We start from the raw sequence: 19,228 nt of genomic DNA on the forward strand, positions 1-19,228 counted from the left end.
ACGAAGTGGGGATTACACAAAATGTGAAAAAAAAAAAAACCCAAAAACCGATGTGCTCAGATTACCCTTTGTGAAGAGAATTAAAAGAAGTATAATTTTTGTGTAGTTCTGTGTGTGGGATCTTCTTTGGTGAAATAATTTAGCAGTTTCTAGGGGAAATAAACATGAAATTTGCTGCCACACCATTCTCTCAGTTGGTATCTAACCTTAGGCGATTTCCTTAAAAATTATGTCCTTTCATGGTGATAGCAGTTTCACACAGTCATTGTTTCTAGGTTAACAGTTATGTCAAGTTGTTAATAATATTTCTTGAAATGTTGTGTTTTTCAGAAATAGCCAGACAAGCAGCGCAAATAAAGCTTTTGAGAAAACTTCAAAAGCAGGAACAGGCTCGGGTTGCCAAAGAAGCTAAAAAACAACAAGGTAGGTGATTTAAATGAAAACATAAACATCAAGAGTGAGTGTTGGGGAATTCTATAAGAAGTTTCTCCTCTTTGTTTCCTTGCTGATGATATCTGTGCTTCGGTTTTCACCACAGCAATAATGGCTGCTGAGGAGAAGAGAAAGCAAAAAGAACAAATAAAGATTATGAAACAACAGGTACGTTTATGCATTAGAACTGATTTTTAAAGCACAACTGTTGGGGCGCCTGGGTGGCGTAGTCGGTTAAGCGTCCGACTTCAGCCAGGTCACGATCTCGCGGTCCGTGAGTTCGAGCCCCGCGTCGGGCTCTGGGCTGATGGCTCAGAGCCTGGAGCCTGTTTCCGGTTCTGTGTCTCCCTCTCTCTCTGCCCCTCCCCCGTTCATGCTCTGTCTCTCTCTGTCCCAAAAATAAATAAATGTTGAAAAAAAAAAATTTTTAAAAATAAAAAAATAAAAAAAAAAAAAAATAAAGCACAACTGTTATATTGAGGCTTTATTGGCATATGTAGATATGTACATTATTTTCATCTTGATTTCTGAAATAACCACATTTCACATTATTATTATAGATCTTACTTACAAAGTTGTCATCTTGCATTAATTAAAATTCACCTCATTTTTGAACCAAGTCTCATACTTCCAAGTTTTTAAAGCTTACCAAATAGTAGATTTGTGTAAGTATTTTTAATATCCTGATAGACTTTGAATATAGGTTGACATCTGAACAGCTTTCAAACTTTTAAAATTAATTATCAATAAATGAAGGCTATTGCTTAAATGTTTAGATTTTAGTAAGAGAAGCTTCTTCTTCTGAAATACATAAAATATACATAGAAAGTTAAATTCAAGTTTATAGAATAAGGTTTGTCTCCTGCTTCTGAATGCTTAAATATTCTTACTGCAAAAAAAAAAAAAACAAAAACAAAAACAAAACAAAAAAAAAAAACAGAACCAAGAATGCACTATTTCAACATATCCAACATTCTATCTTCTATCTATAATCTCTCTCCCCTATGTAGTTTTCAAAATTAAGTACAGGTAGATGAAATGATTTTTAAATTTTTATAAGTGAATTAAGAATTCATGCAATGGCATGACAAGATATTGAGCATTTAAGATGTGAGGGTGTGAGCTACTCTCCCATCTCCATGTATTCGTATAATCATTAAAGCAGAAAGGAAATGAGGGAACTACTATTCATTTAATATTTTGAACAGCAAGTAGTTTTTTCTGAGTATGAAATGAAGTAAATTGTGTTATTATATAAATAGCTGCTAAATAAATGGCTTGGGTTGGATGTGATGTGGGATTAGAGACAGTTGATGTGGAATGGGGAGTCAGAACTTAGTCTGTAGTCAGGCAGCCAAGAGTTGAATATGGGCTCTACTGCATAATATTTTTGTCATCTTAGATGAATTATCCTCTTTGTCTCTATTTCCTCCATGGTAAAAGGAAATAACCTCATTATCTAATGATTAAACGAGATCTTGGAATGTAGCGTATATACCACAATGCCTGGCACAAACAGATGTTCACTTTTTAAGAGACAGATATTAAACACCAAACTATATGGTATACTCCTCACTGTAATTTAATGTGGTCAATTGTAAACTCAGATTCATTCCTTAGTTTGTTGATTGTGACTGCTAAAGGCACTGTATATATATTTATCAAAATAACATAAATATTTATTATATATTCCATGTATATGTAAAAATAGTCTTTATTTTATTTTAAGTGAAATACTAATTTTTTACAGCTTATCCTATTTCCTAATGCCTAGAGACGCACCAGATTTCATCAGCCTCTGAAGTTCAGTTTTGTGTTCCTAAGCTCTTAAAGTGGCTACACCTTAAGCCTACATAGTTTTTGCTGCTCATCAAAAAAGCATTGGGGTCCCAAGGTTCCAGCAACATGAATACAAATGAACTAACCTTAGATATTCATCAAGATATTTGTCTGAGGCTAGTCTTTTAATACCACTTGACTTATTCGTTGTTGCCAACAAAGTGAATCAAAGTCTAGCATGGGTTTACTCACGTAGTAACAATGCCTATTTTAAAGTCAGCATAAGATCTAGGATTAAATGGTATCACATGCTTCTTATCATCTGGATTCTTTATTCCACCTAGTAGGCCCCAATATATCAGCATATAGTCCTCAAAGCAATTTTCAAGAGACTTGCAGAAGCATTATTATGAAGTAGAAAGAGCAAAAGCATTGGAATCTAACCAGGTCTCTATATTTAGTATTTGATGTTAGGCAAAATATTTACCCTCCAGCAATTTCAATTTTCTCTTAGGTTAAAAAAAAAAAAAAGATAACCGCAACTCCTGTGTTTTTGTTTTTGTTTTTTTAAAATATTTTTACATTTATTTATTTTTGAAAGACAGAGAGAGAGAGAGGGTGACAAATAATTCGAATCAGGATCCAGACTCTGAGTTGTCAGCCCAGAGCCCAATGTGGGGCTCGAACCCATGAACCGTGAGATCATGACCTGAGCAGAAGTCAGATGCTTAACTGACCAAGTCACCCAGGGGCCCCTGTTGTTTTTTGTTTGTTTTTGTGTTTAAAAAAAAAAAATTTTTTTAACGTTTATTCATTTTTGAGACAGAGAGACAGAGCATGAATGGGGGAGGGTCAGAGAGAGGGAGACACAGAATCCGAAACAGGCTCCAGGCTCTGAGCTGTCAGCACAGAGCCTGACGCGGGGCTCAAACTCACGGATCGCGAGATCATGACCTGAGCCAAAGTCGGACGCCCAACCGACTGAGCCACCCAGGCGCCCCATGTGTTTTTTTTTTAATGATCAACATATTTTAAGTAAAGTGCCCAGTTCAGTGATTGGGTACTCAATATTATAAGGTGAATTTATATTATAATAATTAATAAACAAGGTTCATCTCTGCTAATGCTAATGACAGCACTACCAAATATATGTACATATATATGAATCACTTGGACAGCTAAGATAAAGCTCTGAGTTGAACTTAAGCCCAAGATTCCATACCTATCTCTGTGCCTAAGAAAATAATAAATCACTTTTGCTGACTTGAGAATATACCATTTTATAACCTTATGATTAACAAGAGCAGGAAAATTAAATCAAAAGTGTGCTTTACTTAGGTCTCAAGTTCTAAACTAAATAAATATATCAAGTGTGGATCAAGTACAGCCTTCTCTAAGACTTGAATGAAATAAAAGATACTCTTGGGTTTTTATGTTTGGCAAGCTATAATTAATATTCAATACCAAGTAGGATCACCAAAAACAAAATTATGGAATGTGATCAGTCTTCTAAAATCAGAACAGTAATTTCAGAAATCTCCTTTTCCTGCAGTAGAGAGCCCTGCAGGGAATCAATAACATTAGTATGAGGAAAAAAAGGAGTAAGTTTAAAAACATGTTAAAGCAGCCATTCACAACTATGTGGATGGAACTAGAGGGTATTATGCTAAGCGAAATTAGTCAGAGAAAGACAAAAATCATATGACTTCACTCATTTGAGGGGTTTAAGAGACAAAACAGGTGAACATAAGGGAAGGGTGACAAAAATAATATAAAAACAGGGAAGGGGACAAAACAGAAGAGACTCATAAATATGGAGAACAAACTGAGGGTTACTGGAGGGGTTGTGGGAGGGGGGATGGGCTAAATGGGTAAGGTGCATTAAGGAATCTATTCCTGAAATCATTGTTGCACTATATGCTAACTAACTTGGACGTAAGTTAAATAAATAAATTAAATAAAAAGTAAAAAAAAAAGAAATTTAATAAAAAAACAACATGTTGAAGCATAGCTTCAAAAGGTACACTAGCATCCAGAGATTGGAGTAGGTATTGTAATAGAAAGCAGTGTAAAATGGGTTGGTTCTAGAAATCCTAGGAACAGTGCAATTTGCAAGCAGGACAATTGGGGTTGGTGGGTTTTTTTTTTTGTTTTTTGGGGTTTTTTTAAACTACGTATTCTTATCAGGGCCAATTTGGGAATTTCAAAGGGATTTATGAACATGAAATTGTTAACAATGTGCTTATAGCTTATGGCATCATTTTAAATCAGCTGTAAAATTCTTATCAAAATTTACATGATCACTGAATTCTAAAACAATAACTAGAACATTAAATTTAGACAATGTTAATACCTAGTATGTTGTGTGAATTATTCCTTACAATGTTAAATTGTAGTTGACCCATTTTAAAATAATGTTAGATTACTTCTGAATTTAGCTTATTGTAATGTGATGTTATCATGTTATTCACTATGTGAAATAAGAAATTATGGTATGGAAAAAATTGTTAATCTATTACAATTGTATAGCACTATACACTTTTTTAAGAATTGTAATTGTGTCATGACATAGTGAGTAAAGGGTAAGCACTTCTCCCTGTTTTATACAAGAGTAGTTATATGTTCAAGATCATGTAATGAATGACAGTAACTCAGAACTAGCTTTAAGTTTTCTGATTCCTGATGTATTATTTTTTCTGATCATTCTGACCTATATTTATTTCAAAGTAGGTATTACTTATGCTTGCAAACAGGCTAAATGAGTTTAATTACCTTGGTTTACCTGGCTTCTATATACTTAGTTAGAATTTGTATTTTATAAATTGTTTTGAGAAATTTTGTAAAATCCTATTAAGACATGAACATATATATATATAATATATTTGTGATGCTAATATATATATACATATATATATATATATTTGTGATGCTAAGCTAAATCATTAAGTTTTAGATCCAGCATGGGCAACCTTTGGTAAATGTGTACTTACCTTAAATTAATTTCATTCTGCTTAAATGTGTTCATCTACATATTTATTGTCTTAAATTATAACTTTTTCTACAGGAAAAAATTAAAAGAATACAACAAATCAGAATGGAAAAAGAACTTCGAGCCCAGCAAATTCTAGAGGTAGAGCTCTTAAATTTGATATAATATATCTTAAAGTTTGCAAAAATAAAAATTTTACCCACATATTCTCTCACTCATACAAATTAATACATTCAGCAGAAATTCTCTTTAAAAGTAACGCAGAGTAAGATCTTATCTGAACCTTATTTAAGTAGCAAGCTAATCTAATCCTAATTAGTCTAATAAAAACCCAGAAAATAAGACAAAATAAAGAGGAAACCTCTGAGCAGACAATATAGTCGTCATAAAGTTCATGTGCTAAAACTCATATTCTTTACTTTTAGAAAACTCATTAGGACATATAGTTAGATACTTATTTTTAATTTAGAAATAAAACATTACAAAAGTAAAAGTAAATTTTAAATGTAGAAACAGTTTAACTAGCTTGATTTTCTGGTTTCTAATATATCCTTCCCCTGAAGCTACTGGAATAGGGCTAAAGACATATGTTGGCAACAGCAGAAGTAATAGCCAAAAGACAGGAAGGGAAAAATGCAGAAAAACTCCAACCCGCATATATAGGAATTAAAAAACCTAGCAACAGCATGTAATTTTTAGTTGAATAGCAAGCAATTTTCAACACCTTAATGGCCAAAATACATTACTCTATTGAACTGTGTAGTATAATAACTGATGTTCAGAACAATTGTCCTGAGTCATCAAGAAAAAGCTAAATTATGTTTAGTGGTACTATGTCTAAACAGGCATAGGTCTCAAAATTATTTTCATCCATAAGTGTAAAAATAAACTTTTAATGTTTAAAATTATTATAACCTCGCAGCTATTCAGAAAACTATTGCTATGTAAAACAATTCTGAGGACCCCAGATAATTGAGGTTTTCTGTTTGTTTTTTTCCATCCAGAAATATACAGATATTTCCTTACCGCCTTCAAATTAATTTTAAAACCTCCCAAATAGTAAATATGCTTATCTCTAAAGTAAACTGATAATAACTACTGGATAGTTATAAACTACAAGATAGTTAAAGACTTTAAGATTGTGAAGCTCAAATTTGATGGCACAATCTTAATAATCAAAATATGTTTCATGAAATATGTTTCCATCCTATTTAAAAAAAAAAAAACCTTTAATTAACCACATTGCACAGCTAGGGAAAATGAGATTTAATGTGTCATTTAAATCATCTGAGGAACAGATTTATCTCAAATTTCAAGTGTTGAAGAAATTTCAAATAAAGTGGACAGACATGTGCATTTTTATGTTACTGATTTATTCATTAAGTAATTTTTTTATCAGTTAAAATCCACCCCATTTTCTAAACTTTCTACAGCAATCATGTTTTACTTTTAAAAACTATAAAAAAGACAATACATGCTACAAAATGGGTTTTTCTGTGTTTAAGTGTTAAGTTAAAATAACATCAATGCTTAGTTATTTCAGACTTTTAACAGAGTTTGAAGAGGAAAAGCTGACATACTTTTATACATTTTAAAACTTTTTGTATATCTTAATGCTAATTATACATTAAAAATGAGATTAGTATGTTAAATGTAATGTTAACTGGTGGGGGGTATGTAATTGTCTACATATATGTTACATATTGTTTTGTACCTGTGAGGCATGTAGCTCCATTTTTAAGTCTGAGATTATTTTCAAGTTGTAGTGGTGCTGTTGCATGACTTTGAGACCTGTTTTGCATGCACAGGCTAAAAAGAAAAAGAAGGAAGAAGCAGCAAATGCCAAATTATTGGAGGCCGAAAAACGAATAAAGGTTAGTTTAGATGAGAACCAGAGTTTTTATTTTTCAAAAATAAAAACTATACGCTATTACACCAGTATTAATTATACAAAAATAATAGCTCTCCTCAAAATAATTATCTTAAAATGTTTAGCACAGATACAATACGTGTATAATGTGTGCTTTTATTGTATGTATATTGTATGTATATGTTTTTTTATTTCCTTATACAGGTTTTATGTGATGCTTTGAGCTCTTACTTAAGTAGCAAACATCAAATCAGAAATGCAAACTATTACATAATACCTGTATATAGTTTTGCTGAATCAGAATGATCTTCCCAAAGCTATTTTGTGTTGTTGATGTTTATGTTTTAAATTGTGTTCCAAATCTGATTCTCTACTTAGATTACAAGTTTATCTTGGTTAATATCCAGCAACTATTTTAACTATTAAAAAGTGAGAAGCCTACAGAAATAAAAATCTAATTTTAGCAACTGTTACTTACCAATAATAAAATTAGCCATTATTAATTACTATATTGTTTTGGTTTTGATTTTCTGTTGTGAAGCATTAGAGAGTTGAACGCCGCCCCCCCCCAACCCTCCCCAAGACACACATACAAACATACACATTCCACCCCTCACCTTCCACTTTTTCTCATAATTGATTACTGAAAGGACTGCGGAGTGAAATGAGGCCCTACTGGTTCCAGGAGCAGACACAATTATATCTTATAAAGCCAGGGAACTATTTTCTACATGGACTCTGTTACTTTTTTCTTTAGAAAAAAGATATTAATATCATGTGGATTTTTACCTTTATAAGAATATTTAAATTGATGATATTCATAGAATTGTTTGCATTAAGCCTGACCCCCTTGGGGTAGTACCCTGCATTATAGCTGAGCATGAAAATCTGAAACTGATCTCTTAGTCTCTTGTTACTTTCATTCATAGATAGTGTATAGAAATGATATAGATGCTTTTAATTATAGAGTTTATTTGGGAATTTATGTTCCGAATGGACAGAGTTCTAATCAGCTGGATTTGAAAGTTGCACTACATAATGTATTAAAGTAATTTTAAAAGTCCACGTGCCAGTTGTATCTTATATGATCTGACCATCTAGCTAATCAGTTCAGTGAATGTGCTATTGAAATGTGCTATTAGGTTATTGTATTTTAAGTTTAAATGGCTATTGAATAATATCCTTGCTACTGTCATATAATCTTTCTGTATTATGTAGAACCATATGAAATTGCCACCATATAAGTAAAAAACGATTAAATATTTGCAATTTCATATGGTTTGACCTAAGGGAGGACTATAGAACCTCAGAAGAGAAACTTTTAATATTTGTACTGTGTTCTAAATCTTCCCTAAAAATTGCATATTAAAAGTTTCTTATTTTTAAGGAAAAAGAAATGAGAAGACAACAAGCCGTTCTTCTGAAGCATCAGGTCTGTATACATACAGTTATGCAATTGTCAAAATGTACATTTTATGATTTTTCTTAAATCTGATTTGGGGACAATCTTCAAAATATTTTCTTAAAAATTTCCAATTTAATTCCTGCTTAAGTTTTTCCTTCATCTTACAGTTTATTGCCTTGCTTTGGTATTGGTGTCTTTTGGGGGGTTAAAAATTGGTTTCATGACTCTGTGATTTCTGTTTCATAATGTTGTGCCAACTCTTTCTACCAGGAGTTGGAGAGGCATAGACTAGATATGGTATGGGTATGTTTATTTTTGTACATCTAACACCGCATTGTGATTTGGTTGTGATATGGTTGTCATAGCAATGCATAAAGTGTAGCACTGGCTGCTGTCATATTACATACTGCTGCATGGCTTTACAGCACAGTGCATTGCATACATCTGCTTGTCTGTCTATAAAGAAGTATGATACATCTCCAGGATTTTTAATTGATTTGTGCAAGCCTTATATAAGGCTGCTGTCTAAAAATTTACATTACTGATGTCACAATGAAAGTTGGATCACTATACAATTAGATGTGATAATGACCCATATTCTCCCATCAATTCTAGATGCAAAACTGCCATTGAGTACAATGGGAATTTTGAGTTAGGTTGATGAGAGAATATGAAATATATTCCGGTTTGATAGACAAATTTTAGAAATAATTTTAGAAACATCCCTTTGGGGGGACCAAATACTTTTAAACAAAAAGAAATGATTAGATATATAACTATCTGATTTTTTATTTTAAAATAAAATGAGATTATCAAACAAAACTAGTGCTTACCTTGTTTTCATACTGTGCCTTTTAGATTCCATTTATTAGCCCATGGTGCAGCTTTTATGGTCTTACCTAGCGCATCAGGTGGCAGACATCAGTAACCAGGAATACCCCATTTCATTGGTGCTTGTATATGAACCACGACTAGTTTAACTAAATTGGTATAAAAGCTTTAAAAAACTCTTTCTAATTTGTCGGTGGCTTATTGAATTTACAAAATGATAGCATACTTGAAATAAAAATAATTCTAAAACCATGAAGCGAAAGTGATTATAAATTTCTGCCTGATCTAAAAATTTAAGAACAATACAACCTTTAGTTTAATTGGCCTCTAGTACATATTTGTGGCTTTTCTAATAGCAGATGTAAGGTAACTGACCTGTTCCAGCCAACCATTATGCTTTTTGTTCTGCCAGCTTTTGAAGGAGCATCACAACTGACCATAAGTAAATCTTGTATGCTTCTGTTTACACTGTCTCCATGTTCATTGCTTTACCTTTTTGCTTTTGATTGTTCTTGTATTTGCTTTCTAAACCTGAACTAAAACATGCACAGACTGGCCATTCTTGTCTTATATTTAGTATTTACTGTGACTTGTCTATAAATGCTAAACATGCTATACTGAGTTTTGTTTTGTTTTGTTTCTCCATTTCAAAATCAAACCATTAACTAGAGTTATTTTCCTAATTTTATCTGGCCTAATAGGAACGGGAGAGAAGACGACAACATATGATGCTTATGAAAGCTATGGAAGCTCGTAAAAAAGCAGAAGTAAGTTCATGTTTCTAGAAAAATATTATCTAAGAAAAAAACCTATTTTTTCCTAAAGTAATGGTCTTTCTAAATGTGAGTTTTTCAGGACATAGGTTTGTCGCGATTTAATGGCTTTCATAAGCAAACCAAATGTTAAATAATAACTGTTAGAACATGAAAGAACGTAGGCAGGATTCCGATGTATGTGTTCATTTCCTCGGCTGAGATTTTAATTATCTTTTTTTAATGTAGTGACCGGCATTCGTTTGGATAAAAGTAGTTATTTAATACTGTAACTAGAGTTTCACAAAATTAATATTACAGCATGCCTAAACAAGTCCTAACGCAAACCCTAGTCAGATCAACTGTGGACTTCTGCTTTCAGAATTATTCTTTACTCTTCTATGTGTAAAATTGGACCTAAGTACTTTCCTTATTTTTTTATTTTTTTAAATTTTTTTTAACGTTTATTTATTTTTGAGACAGAGAGAGACAGAGCATGAACAGGGGAGGGTCAGAGAGAGAGGGAGACACAGAATCTGAAACAGGCTCCAGGCTCTGAGCAGTCAGCACAGAGCCCGACGCGGGGCTCGAACTCACATACCGCGAGATCGTGACCTGAGCCAAAGTCGGACGCTTAACCAACTGGGCCACCCAGGCGCCCCACTTTCCTTATTTTTTTAAAGTTTTATTTATTTAAGTAATCTCTACAACCATGGTGGGGCTCAAACTCATGACCCCAGGATCAAGAGTCACATGCTCCTCTGAACCAGCCAGGTGCCCCCAAGTACTTTCCTTAAAATAGACTTTTAACAGACAATTCAGAATAAGAAAAGTATTGAAATAAGTCAAGATGAGCTTATTTAGAACATAATAGAAATCAGTTAAAGGTTAAAATATATATTACAAAGGAATGCATTGTATATTAAAGTAGTTAAATAGAGGTATGGCCACTATATCCAGGGCTTTGGAGTATGAGAGACTCAGATTTCCCATGCCAACTCTGAACCAACTTGCTTTACCTCTTGAGGCTGTTCTTTAAAATTGAGATAATGACACCTACCTCCTAGGATTATAAGATTATCGAGTGAGATAAGCATTTAATAAATGACAATTAATGAAAATGACACTGTTTGATCTAGAAGTTGAGAGGCCTGTATTTCAGTATTTTGTCCTCAGCTCTGGCTTAAACTATCATTATAGATTTCTAATATAGAGAGGCAACATGCTAAGAGTAATATACCAAGAATAATATATATTACTTTATAAATATAAAGTACTAATATAAAGCACAATAATGCAAGAAACCTGCCTTCCCTTGTTTTCATTCTTGGTTTCCTCAGTACTCTCTAATGTATTCTCTACAGAGCAGCCAGAGTGATCTTTTCAGAAAGGAAACCAGGTTACATCTTAACACTCTCCAGTGGCTTCTCATTGCCATTGTAATAAAGTCCAAATTCCTCACCATGACAAAGCAGTCCCACATGTTCTGACCTCTCATTCCAACTTTACCTCAGACAGTTTGTCTCTTAAGTACTGTATTTCAATCAGTTTTGTTTTTTATTATTTTAGACAAAGGGTTTTTACCATTGCTGTTCTTGCACCAAATATTCGAGTGGTTCTTACTTGCTGTTTATTTATTTATTTATTTTTAATTTACATTTATTTATTTTTGAGAAACAGAGTGAGACAAAGCATGAGTGGGGGAGGGGCAGAGAGAGAAGGAGGCACAGAATCTGAAGCAGGCTCCAGGCTCTGAGCAAGCGGTCGGCAAAGAGCCTGATGTGGGGCTCGAACCCACGAACTGTGAGATCATGACCTGAGCCTAAGTTCTCATGACCTGAGCCGAAGTCGGACGCTCAACTGACTGAGCCACCCAGGCCCTCCTCATTTGCTGTTTAGTTATAGATCAAATGTTAACATGTCAAAGAGGCCTTCCTAGAACACCTAATGTTGCCTTTTTTATACCCCATTTCTGGACCTCCGTTCCATCATCTTACTTATTTTGCACTTGTTTATGGTCTGTTTCCTCCCAGGAGGGTAAGATCTGTGAGGACAGGAATCTTGTCTGTCTTGTCTGCCACTGTATATCTTTGTATATGTTTGGAGCTTAGAAAATTATAGTTGAATGAATGAATGAATGAAATAAAAATGAAAGTAGCAGTTAAAGAAAACAAATTGACGATAAAAAAATCATTAAAGAATGAAGACATTATTATGTTTTCTGTCAATATAATTCTCTTTATGTAATAACAGTAAAATCTTTTATTTTACTCTAGGTGATTTTCCTTCTTAAAGCTAAACATCCAAAGAACCATTATTTAAAATAGCAATAGAATAACATATATCACAAATAGTCCTTTATTGGAATATATGAGAGAATCCCATAGGTAAAACTGAGCTTCTAAAATGTTGTTATCCTGGGGCACGTGGGTGGCTCACTCAGTTAAGCCTCTGACTTTGGCTCAGGTCATGATCTTGCACTCTCAGTTTGAGCCCCACATCAGGCTCTGTGCTGACAGCTCAGAGCCTGGAGCCTGCTTCAGATTCTGTGTCTCCTCTCTCTGCCCCTCCACCTCTCATGCTCTGTCTCTGTCTCTCTCTCTCTCAAAAATAAATAAACATTAGAAAAATTTTTTTAAAAATGTTGTTAGCCTCTGATAACTAGATAATTTTACCAGTTATTCTGATTTGTTCCTCTACTGAATGGTACCTATAGATCTGTGATCAACTAAATATTTTTTTTAATTTCTTAAACTATTATTTTGTGGACATCATTAGATTAGATACTGCAGGAAAAACAAAATAAATATTAATGATGTTTTTTTAGCATATCAGAGAGATAAAACTTTACAGTGTTAACAGTTAAGCATTAACTAGGCATATGTTTTTACTGGCAATCCAAATCTTCGTCAAATCTTTATAAGAACTTGCCACCTCAGTGAATATTAACAAAATATTCCTATAGGCACTTGTCTATTTCCTTATTATTACTTAACATGCAAAAGATGTAACTTTAATGCCAATAATGGTCATATCTTGGCTTCATATTCTGTCTCCTATTACCTATATATTTTTTTCCATTTTTAACTATTAAAAGAACAAACTTTTGGGGCGCCTGGGTGGCGCAGTCGGTTAAGCGTCCGACTTCAGCCAGGTCACGATCTCGCGGTCCGTGAGTTCGAGCCCCGCGTCGGGCTCTGGGCTGATGGCTCAGAGCCTGGAGCCTGTTTCCGATTCTGTGTCTCCCTCTCTCTCTGCCCCTCCCTCGTTCATGCTCTGTCTCTCTCTGTCGCAAAAATAAATAAACGTTGAAAAAAAAAATTAAAAAAAAATAAAAGAACAAACTTTTTACAAAGTTAAAGTCATATGATACCTAGGCAGGGCCAACTAAAAATTCTCAACTGAGGGCATCTTGATGGCTCTATCAGGTGAGCGTCCAACTCTTGATTTTAGCTCAGGTCACAATCCCAGGGTCATGGGATCGAGCCTGCCTTGGGCTTTGTGCGAGCAAGGAGCCTGCTTAAGACTGTGTCTCTCTCTCTCTCTCTCTGCCCCTCTCCCCTGCTTGTAATCTGTCTCTCTAAAATAAAAATATAAATAAGTAAGTAAATAAATATATAAATAAATAAATAAAATTTAAGGAAATATTAAAAAAAAATTCTGAACTGGCCAATATGTAACCCTTGATTCTAACATTTAATTATTACATTTAACATTTAATTATTGTGAAGAAATAAAAATATAGAGGATAAACAAAATTGCAAATGCTATGATTAATGTTTAAAGACTTGAGGTTAAAAAAATGAATTACTTTCACCTTGTCAGTTAAAAATCTATAACATCTGAAATTATTCCAAGAAATTCCCTATATCCATCAAAGTAAGAAGGTAACGCAAACATCACTTTTATGTTTCTCTGTGTACACTACAATGATCTTACTTTTAGATTTAGTATTAACTCAATAAATTTTTACTAAAGTAATCCCAATTTCTATAGATTTTCCTTAATATACATCTGCAATTAGTAAGAATATTCAGACTTCTGTAAATTATCTTACTTGTTATTACTCTCATTAATTTTAAAGGGTCATGAGCATATCATCATAGTTTATAAATATTTTTATAAGAAAATGTAAGAAAGATTAGTCTCATGAATGAAAAAGGTTTATTTCTTAGTATAATTCAAGTATCATACGAGACCCATCTGCTTTCATTATTACTAAGCACCAGAAAGAGGTTGATTTAAGCAATGTGACAAAGTAGCTCAAAATCTCCTGTTTCATTTATTAAAACTTCAAATTATACCAGTCACAAATTTATAAATATTTTACTCATATTAACTGAATAATCAACCATAGTAATTATTAGTGTCTTTTGTATGTCTCCCTCCAAGGATCAATAAACTACAAAAGGTTGTTAAACATACAGCTATCACAGAATGACTGTGTCAGCACTTTAAGAAACAAAACCATAAAATAGAAGAGAATAGTTCAGGTTTCAGAAGTTACCTAATAAACAATTTAAAAGCAGAAAACAATGTATAACCCCTCCCTACCCCCTTCCCACCCATGATTCAAGTCATGAGACTATTTTATAATCCTATATTTATATTAATCATGAGTTAGTGAAAAATGAAAATAAAAAGTAGAATTGTATATGCAGGTGGGTTTGTTTAAGCAAACCCATTTTTCAGTTGAAGACATTGTAAATATATGGTGTAAGTGTATATTGTACTTATACAATGTACTTATAATGCACTTTAATTTTAAAGTTAATTAGTCTAAAAACAAATGTGAAATGATTTTATGTTAACTGCACAATAAAATACTAAATGTCATATAACAAATTTAATTTTTGAGAAATTATTATCAACTTAATTTAGATATATTAAAATCTGATTATCTGACTCAAGAATTATTAACAATTTTGACTTTAACTTAGGAGACATTTGTATAACAGAAACTATTCTATACAGTAGATACATAATCTAAAGTAAGTACAGACTTTTATGTAATACTGTGGTGGATTTTGAGAAAATACAATAACTGGAAGGTTTTATTCTTTTTAAATATCATTATATTACACATATAAAGTAAAATTATTATTAAAGTATAAAATGTAAGAGTCTCTTCAGTCATATGATTCATAAGTTTTTCATTTGCTTAAACATAATTTTCATAATATTTTAAATATAAAAATAGTCCCCTTTAAAAAAAAATTACCCTGATTGTTCTACTCACATTCCATGTTACCATAAAACAATATTCTTTTTAATCTTTATACCTGTCTTCTATAAATGGCTTATATTATTAATCTTATTTATACTTGTATTCTTCCTGCACCCTGAGGTAAACCTGTGTCTCTTAAATTATATTTATATCTTTGAAACTTAAGTGCAAGTTGCTGTCAAAAGAAATGTATTCTCCCAATTATGCCCAGAACAAACACCTAAAAGACCCAGTAGCATCGTAAAATGCAAAAAACATAGGCATCTTTGCAACATGGTCTCTTAAAAATGTCCTATTTTGCAATCTGATAAGTTGTAAAAGTTTACAATAGCAGGTCATTCTACCACATCCATTGTTTGGTTTTTAAACTTCTATAATACTAAAATAGAATAAATTTATTTCATACATTTATTGTTGTGCTACAGATTCCTGTAAATACTGTCATTTATGCCTTGAGAGTCCATAAAGTAATCTTTTTATGTGAGTAAAAAACTGATTTTGAAATTTTCACCCTATGTATTTTGGGCTATTTAGGATAATCAAAATTTAATGCGTTTGCTATGAAAAGGTGTTTCAACTTTGAAATGAAATTTAAAGGACTTCTTAACTAAGATATCAGTAATATTTTGATACAGAAAATTCCATTACTATAAGATGAACAAATTAATATTTTATTATACATTATTTATATTCCAAGAATTCATTTACTTCAAGAATGTCTACGTCTAGGGGCACCTGGCTAGTCAGTTAAGCATCTGACTTCGGCTCAGGTCAAGATCTCACAGCTTGTGAGTTCAAGCCCCTCATCGAGTTCTGTGCCTGGAGCCTGCTTCAGATTCTGTGTCTCCCTCTCTCTCTGGCCCTCCCCTGCTCACACTCTGTCTCTCTCTCAAAAATAAATAGACATTAAAAAAAAAAAAAGAATTTCTACATCTAGAAAACTAGAGGGGGTAGGAGGATGAAGGCCAAAAAAAATTAAGAGAAACCATACTAATGTTTATCGTCATTGACAGTCAATCTAAAATATAGTCAGGAGCTATATTTTTTAGTCATTTGTAGGCAATCTCAGTTATTTCCCTAAAGTCTAACCAATGTTAATGTAAAATACGTTTTACCATTCCTTTCATATTGTGATAGGTGTATTAAGTCTTCTCTGCTAGGTCAAATGGTTTGTTGTGAAATGTCCTTGCAAAATCAGAAAGTTCCATTGTGAAATCCTAGTATTTGACATAGCAACAAAACATAATATTATATCATGAAAAGGCTTAGGTGAAAAATTGGTAAATATTTCTCTTTCAAACAGTATATCAGTTCTAGAAGAGAGAATACTACACAAGTTTAAACATCTTTAAATTTGGCCTAAAATAGCACACCCCCTTTAAACTTTAGTTTCTGGAAAAAAGTATCAGATAATAAGAAATCTATTTAATTTTGATATGGGGAAGGTGTATTTGCAAGCACATCCAATCATAATGTATGTAATTAAAATGATTAAGAAATTAATAATTTTGGAGTAGATGTGGGAAATATGTCTTAGATATTTTGAAATTTGCAAATATAAGTACAATATTATTAATTTGTATTAAAATCTGCTTTTGTGTATAATTGAAAATAGAAGACATCAATTATGTTTGTCCACAGAATGAAATATAAAAAGTAGAGGAAAAAATTGACTATCGAATATGTTTAATGACTAGTACAAATGTTAACATCATTATTTATATGGCATTTGTGGAATTAATCATTCAGCAAATTAATCAATGTTTAAATAATTTTTATTTGCTAAGGCACACTGAATATTTCTGTTAAAGACATATGACAACTATTGTAGATGGAAATAAGAACAATATTGAGACCAGTGGGAGAGGAAAGTTGAACTCATACAGGCTTGATCGGGAGAAAGATAAAATCATTAAAAACTTCATTGAAGTGTCTGGCAGATTGTACTCCTGGGAACTGAATAGGTCCATAAAGAAATAGGTGAATAAGTTTGTTCCTCTGACCTCTAGAAGCTTACACTAAAGCGGAAAAGATCAACTTTAGACAAGTAATTGTCACACAGTGCAATAAATGCTAAGTTATATGGGAGCCCCCCAAAAGAGAAATATTAAAATGCCTGAAGTAGTTATGAGGAGAATAAAAACCAGGCTTTATTTCTGTGTTAAGGAAGAGAAGTTCTATATTACAGGCAGAGGAGATGGCGTATACAAAGGTACAGTGTTGTAACTCAAAATGACCTGTGGGGCAGAGAGGAGGAAGGTGCAAAGAGGGAGTTAGTTTTCACCATATGTATGCACCTACCTTGGCTTTGTTGCTTTTCTCCTTCTTCTCCTTCTCCTCCTCTTCTCTTTACTTCTCCCCCTCCTCCCTGTCCTCCTCCTTGTCCTTTTTCTTCATCATCATCATCCTCCCCCTCCTCCTCCTCCAAACAATGCCTCAATCTGGTTACATTATCTTCTCAACACAGGTGTATCACACAATGTAACCAGAGCATGGGAAATGAACTGGGAATCATGACATAGGAGACCAAAACTTGTGTGGGACTAGATCGTGACTGTGTTTATAAACCATTTTAAATATTAGTTGATTGTTGAGGGGACCCAGAAGCTCTAGTTCTTTGAAAGTTATCTTGTATCTGAACCACAGGATTTATATTAGTCTTATACAGTTCATTAAGGTTCATTAAATAAATTAGTGAGTAAATTCACCAAATTCATTGCATTTAGAAACTTCATCTTTCCTGAGAAGTATCCCTAATATTTCAAGATAAGAATGGATACCTGTCTTTAAGTAATAAAGGTCCTACAAACTTCTAAGATTTCTTGGAAAGCTCTGTTTTATCTTAAAAATTGATGTCATTTTACTCTCTATTCCATATTATAGCCATGCTTTTAACTGGAAAAAATACTGCCTATCACTAGCTAAAACTGGTATTCAAGAATGTCAGGCATATTTACCTCATGACAGGAAATGTGCTTTAACTCATTGTTGATGTATCATTGAAGTGTTACATACCCCCAGATTGCCACCAATGTGAAGTTGGCACAACAAAGAGAGCATTAGTGTCACACATGCCCTTTCTCTCTTTTTGAAAAGAAATGGTGACCATTTTCAACAGTTTTTAGTGAATTTTAGTCTCAATTTTTAGTTTTGTAATTACTGTTATGAACATCATTAAGATTCTTAATGATTAGAATTCTGGGTTAGTCCTATATAGTAGAAAATTTTACACCAGCCACTTTGAAATCTATGAGACATTTGTTTTTTCTGTTGGTGATTATAATTCATTATTCTGTTGAGTGACCAAAAAGTTTTCCCTTCCCTGGAAAAATTCTTAGAGCAACATTTCATGCGTTTATAAATTGAAAATCCAACTCTGGGAAAAAATTGTTCTACCAATGATAATTTGATTTGAAAAATCTATACTGCATTGTGGGAATGTTGCATGTTAATTGTGTATATTTTATGTCATTAGACCCTCAGAAACTTTTAGTTATAATCAATAAGATTAGTTGTAGCACTTTTTTTGGTGTCAATAATCTCACAGAGTAGCTTCCTTAACATTTTCCTTCCAAATGCCTGCTTGAACCAGTAACCCAGAAATTTAGAGGCAGTATAAAAATGAGCAGTGACGTGAGCATATCATATAAAAAGGCTCTCATGACCCAGCCTCTGGCTCTGTATCATGATACTCAGCACCTGTTCAACCTGCAACCTACACTCCACCCTGGAAACTACTAGCAATTTCTCAGACACACTGTGCTTTCTCTACTCTGCCTGGAATATATCCTCTCCAGTCCTCTCTGTCCCCCACCTACCCCTATTCCTTGTGGCATAGCACTCAATGTGCTGTCTTAGCCATGATAATGGAAACAGAGATGGCTAGAATATGGGCAAAAATGCTACTATAGAATAAGAAGCAATAAGTGCAATGTTAAAATTA

At 33.0% G+C, this 19,228-nt stretch overlaps 1 protein-coding gene across 17 annotated transcripts in view; it reads left to right on the plus strand.

The window, feature by feature from the left end:
• BAZ2B (bromodomain adjacent to zinc finger domain 2B) overlaps positions 1 to 19,228 on the plus strand; it is a 328,851-nt gene that overhangs the window by 253,409 nt on the left and 56,214 nt on the right. For 9 of the 17 annotated variants that reach the window (XM_047083192.1, XM_047083187.1, XM_047083186.1 and 6 more), the window contains 7 exons: positions 331 to 423; positions 539 to 600; positions 5,276 to 5,341; positions 7,009 to 7,074; positions 8,458 to 8,502; positions 8,746 to 8,778; positions 10,008 to 10,073. In XM_047083192.1, coding sequence (XP_046939148.1) covers positions 331 to 423; positions 539 to 600; positions 5,276 to 5,341; positions 7,009 to 7,074; positions 8,458 to 8,502; positions 8,746 to 8,778; positions 10,008 to 10,073 — 431 coding nt within the window. The remainder of the gene's footprint in view (positions 1 to 330; positions 424 to 538; positions 601 to 5,275; positions 5,342 to 7,008; positions 7,075 to 8,457; positions 8,503 to 8,745; positions 8,779 to 10,007; positions 10,074 to 19,228) is intronic. The other 8 variants (XM_047083194.1, XM_047083197.1, XM_047083198.1 and 5 more) reach the window with 2 other exon arrangements.

Source organism: Lynx rufus, unplaced genomic scaffold, assembly GCF_022079265.1.
Source record: "Lynx rufus isolate CCGP_SWC_20201006 ecotype Redwood Valley unplaced genomic scaffold, mLynRuf1.p SCAF_2, whole genome shotgun sequence".
Lineage (NCBI taxonomy): Eukaryota > Metazoa > Chordata > Mammalia > Carnivora > Felidae > Lynx > Lynx rufus.